This window comes from Ruditapes philippinarum, unplaced genomic scaffold (assembly GCF_026571515.1).
Source record: "Ruditapes philippinarum isolate M1 unplaced genomic scaffold, ASM2657151v2 ctg781_1_1_1_1, whole genome shotgun sequence".
Lineage (NCBI taxonomy): Eukaryota > Metazoa > Mollusca > Bivalvia > Venerida > Veneridae > Ruditapes > Ruditapes philippinarum.
Window position 1 is genome coordinate 29025 of NW_026854296.1, and position 5323 is coordinate 34347.

The window sequence follows — 5323 nt, forward strand, 5'->3', positions numbered from 1 at the left end:
TACTTAGACAGAAAGTGATGTTTTTCAATGAGACATTTCCTTTTTCTTTCTATGTTTATCTTTTAGAAGTTGACACTTTACACTTAATAAGACAAATTCCATTGCGTTGTCGTGATTCAATATTCAATCAAAGTTACACTTTAAAAAAAAAACCATTTTAAAAATTTTTTTAAAAAAAAAGAAAACAAATTGCTTAAATTTTTGGTTTCCAAAAAAGGGGGTTATTTTTTAAAAAAATGAATTTTCCTTTGAAACAAAATTTTTTAAAAACCAAAAATTGCTTTTGGCCATGATGTAAATACTATACAATTATTGACATTTTGAATCCGTAGAATGTAGTACCAAACAGTTTGTCCTATTTTACGTTTAGAAAATAAATTTTACTGTAACGTTATCTATAACTTCATTAATCAGACATTTCGGGCAGCCACGTAAACTAGTTTTAGGCAGGTTTTAAATCAAAAAATCGCTTTTGTGTTTCATGTAATCCCCCTTTACAAATTTCTTTCCTTGTTGCTAATTTTTTTTAACCCGTTTTCCCAAAAAAACCAAAAAATTTAATTTAAAAGCAAATATCTAAAGTCAGTTTTAATACTGCTGAAAGCTAAGCCTTCAATTGTACGTACGATCTATTTAGTGTACATAAACAGTTGATCATATTCTACATCGGTAATATGAGTAATAGCAATGAGTAGCAATGAGAAAAACACTTCAGACAACAAAGACGTTACGGCTTAACGTAACAGGAACAAAACATAATATCAATTATTTACTTGGGTAAGTTTCTAAAACTTACCTTGTCTACCAGAACAAAATTCTAACAGAACTTCATAATCATCACGATTAATTAATATAAATATTTCATCTACTTCTCAAAAGAAAAATCGAAAATTTGACTGGAAGGATTCATTTCAATGAAACGTTTAAATAAGCACAGCAAAAGTGAAGTAAAATTTGAAGATAGACACTTAAAAGATATAACCGATGGATATTTTTCATAGAATTTTCTATCAGTAAAGATGTCAAGAAAATGTTTCGGCAAAACGAGAAAGAAACTAAATTTAGGAATCGTTTGTGCCGATGAAACAAAACTTGTTCTGACGTTAAACTCAGTTGCTCGATTTATTTACGCGGAAAAGTAACATTTCATCCGAATACATTAAAGTTTCTACATCATGACAATTTTCCATTTTACTATTATCTTGCGGAGAATATGAAATCGTTTGCTGTGAAAGTAGAATGAAAATCATACTATAGTATCAACAGATCCGTGACACAGTATGTTTTGCATATCATTTGATAGAAGCATCTATTGGTTATCTTATGTGTCCCTATGACTATGTTGTTTAAAAATACAACACAAAAGCCCATATTCTATATCTCTTAGTAACTCGTATTAATTCCTACGTCGCAATACAGAATGAAAAAAAAAGATTATCCTATGTTAAAAAAATTAATGTTAAAATAAACCTAGCTGTAACGACGGGTTACACAAGTTTGACCCCAAATCCACATTAAAAATATGATTCACTGTGTTCCCTATCAGAGCACATAGAGACATACATGAGTTATCTGATTGTATACAGATTAGAGGTTTATCAAACCAATAGGCTGTATCTTCCAGTAATACAGTTCATGATCCATATGCCAACTTGATTGACAATTATACGAGCATCCTGATAGGGCATGAGACAATTGCTCATAACTGTTGGGGAAGCAATAAATAAACATTAGACTGCGAACGTCGGTTTCAAGACATTTACGATACATGTGTATCTACTTTTTATTCCAGGAGAGCATTTATGTCAAAATAAAGTACTTGATTGCAAAAATAAACATAATATTTCTTCAAACTTTACTTGAATATGTTATATAATAGCTGTATATTAACAACAACAATATGATTCGTAAAATACACACCAATAACTACATTATATGTATACGGTAACTTGATTTTAGTTAATGTAATTTAGTTAATTAAATTTGGAAAAGATATTTTTTGTTAGAAAAAAGTTGATTGATTGAGTTTGTTCCTGCTTACTTTACATCTCACATCCTTTTACGTGTCCACAATGAAAGTATGACAAAAACAAATTTTCCTCACATGTGTGTTTTAAGAGGCACTTAGAAGTTACAAAAAATGTTCACAACCTTTTCTATTTAGTCAGTCAAGTGTCCGATTTTATACCACTTGTAAACCACTTATCCGACAAAATGTATATAAGTCATAAAACATGATAAAATTGCTCGTCAATGCATTTGAAATCGTATCTTCATAATCTATGATCATGCTTTTCTTTCACTTGATTTTCCAAGATGAACTATTTACAAAGTTATACATAATTATGCATCTCTTATTAAACACCATCTAGACAAGAGGCAAGTGTTACTGATCCTCGGATCTATCAGAAGTGCTTTTAAGTGCCTACGATAAGAAATTGCATATAAACGATAGTAACATTTGCTGAATTTCATTATTTGTCGGTTTTGCAATCTTAAATGTAATATACTTTTTTTTTCTTATCTTCAAAACACTTATAAAATCAAATATTATCTATTTTCTATTTGTTCGTTAGTATTAACATGCTTATCCTCAAATTCAAGACTGTTGTCATTGTCATGTCGTTGCATAGCCTTCTTTATATGATAAACAATCAAAGACAGAAAACGGGTCCAGACATCTTGTAGTTCCTCACACCATGGATCCTGACTGTACGGCTTCATTGCAGTTAGAAAATGAGGTAATATAATCTGAAAATAGCGACATTGAGTATCAAAACACATTAAATATGTAATTATTCACGATAAAAGAGTATCTTCATTTTTAAAGGCCAGCAGTTACTATACATCTGCGCACTAGTATGGGTATATTACGTATAACAACAAGACTATTTAAAATGCAAACATTACACTCAATAATATAATCCCATATGACTGTAGCTTGACATGTTTCATTTATGATGTTCAAAAATACCTTAAAAATAACGTCGTACCTGAATATCATTAGAGCGTACATTGTACATATTATGATGTTCACCAACTTCTTGTAGAATATATTCCATACTTGATGGGTCGTTGATATGTATGATGCATTTATCTATAGTTGACATGACCCTCACTGCATGCTGTTGTAACAACCCCGATTCCTGTAACTTGTTAACATCTTTGCCTTCGAATGTTGAAAACGTTCTGATCAATTCCGGCTTGCTTTTAAACATACTTTATTAATAGAGAAGGCTTCATTAGTAATCATATAGTTATATGTCAGATTGTATTGTAACGAATAGAAAATGCTAAACTGTCGATATATTAATGAATAACACTTCCTTTTTGCGCAAGACAATGATTAAAATGTAAACGTTTTATTAGAATAAAGAAATAGGTCAAAGCACTTCGTTTTAATTATTTCGGCTTTTTACATATAAATGTGGTGATATTTATTTTTGATACGTGCAATTTATTCAGAAAGTCAGAAAAAGATGAAAACTAATACATAAAATATTTGATCTTAAGTGTATCTATAAATTCAAGGATACTAATAAAATGAAACGTTTGAACAGATATTTGAGATTAACATATTGTATGACTTGCTCAAAGTCCTTTCTTTTCGCTTATATATATATAGTATCTTGATCAATGTATTATATATCAAACAAAAATAATTTTTAGAAAGGATTGCCGTTTTACAATCAATTTCTTCGTGCAGACGTTATGATTGTAGTCAAACAAAAACATTATGAAGTAGTAAAAACGTATTATTTCTTCAATTATTTAAATTAGATACACGTATTCAAGGTTTTATTTTTTAAAGTTACAATACATTAAAAGATATAAAACACATATAAATATCTTAAGTGACAAAAAGTATATAATATAATTACACACGTTATGTCAGAATCTGTTCGGTGGAAATGAGCAACAAGTTCACACAATCACAAGACGAACGCCAAATGTAAATTCTAACAATTAACTGCAGTAAAATCGAAATCGTATAACAGCGAAAGCATTGAAAACTGATGACAATCGTTTTAATCAATACATTTGGAGCCCCAAAATAATATTATCTAATAATTGTAATCTTCGTCTGACAGGGTCAAGAAGAGGCATGTATTTCCCAGTAAAAATCTTTTGTTCACTATAAGCTTGATGAATTATCCAGACACTTAAATATATTTGATCCATATAACTATTTACATATAACATGCGAGGTAAAGTCGTAAAATTAAAATCACCACCGGTATCTGTCTTTTAAACCAGTATCAGAGTGTGGCTATAACAAGTCTGTAAAATACTTTTTCTTTATTCATGGGAAAAGTTCAATATTTTATGTTACTATTAAATGGGATCAATCTGTCTTTTTAACCAGTATGAGGTTGTGGATATAACAAGTCTGTAAATACTTTGTCTTTATTCATGGGAAAGGTTTAACATTTTATGTATCAAATGGGATCAATCTGAATGATTGCACAAACTGAATGTAAGACACATTGTATAAGCTGATTTGAATAATTAATGCAACAATTTGTTGCCTTTAATGTTATTAATATAAAAGTAGAAAATGCCAAAGAAAACATTTGTATTATATGTCTCGGAAAAATTGATTTTCAGTATATGCATTTTACTATACTTTTGTTTTTGCTGGTAAATTGAAGTATGTTAATTAAATGATTAGTGAAATTAACATCTCATGGTTTAAATGTACAGCCTTTTATCGGCTTATTAATATTATATAATACCATGTTAAATAGGAATAATTGTAGTTTGTTTTAAAGTATTAAAGCATCTGCCTCATAGATATAATAATTATCGTTTGAACAGCCATGTGAAATATATTTTGTTTTGAAAGGAAGACACTTTCAATTATTTTGCGACGACTTACGTATAAATACATATATCTAGCTTAGATTCATGATATTTAGAATAATGTCTACGGAGATGTTGCCATGTTTCTCGCGAAAACTTTCCCGAGTTCTTGCTGATTATTGTTAATATGATATTTCTGGTTTGTTTCTACGGCAACAGCCTTAGTTTGTTTTCAAAGAGAGAAATAGACTATAATTAATGTTACTGATATGTTAAAGTTTAACGTTCCATCATGATTTCAAAATGTAATATTGCTCATGTGTTGATGTCTAATTACGGTTTTTAACTACATTTTTGTTTGAATTTAAAATGTAAAACTGTTCTGAATGTTACTTAACATTTTAAAACGTTGGAGCTGGCCTATTATGCTATAATATCGGTACAATGGTTAACCAATAGAACAAAACAGTTTGCTACTACAACCGCATGCTCAAAATGTAGTTGATACATTTCGAAAGAT

The 5323-nt window shown here is 29.4% G+C and overlaps 1 protein-coding gene across 1 annotated transcript; it reads right to left on the reverse strand.

Annotated features, from left to right (window-relative positions):
• Positions 1-648: 648 nt before the first annotated feature.
• Positions 649-3224, reverse strand: LOC132739720 (globin CTT-W-like). The gene is made up of 2 exons (XM_060727508.1): positions 2994-3224; positions 649-2751 (listed from the first exon to the last, which is right to left on the reverse strand). Exons 1-2 carry the CDS (start codon positions 3216-3218, stop codon positions 2551-2553), a joined length of 426 nt encoding a protein of 141 aa, XP_060583491.1. The 5' UTR covers positions 3219-3224; the 3' UTR covers positions 649-2550.
• Between the last annotated feature and the right edge of the window lie 2099 nt (positions 3225-5323).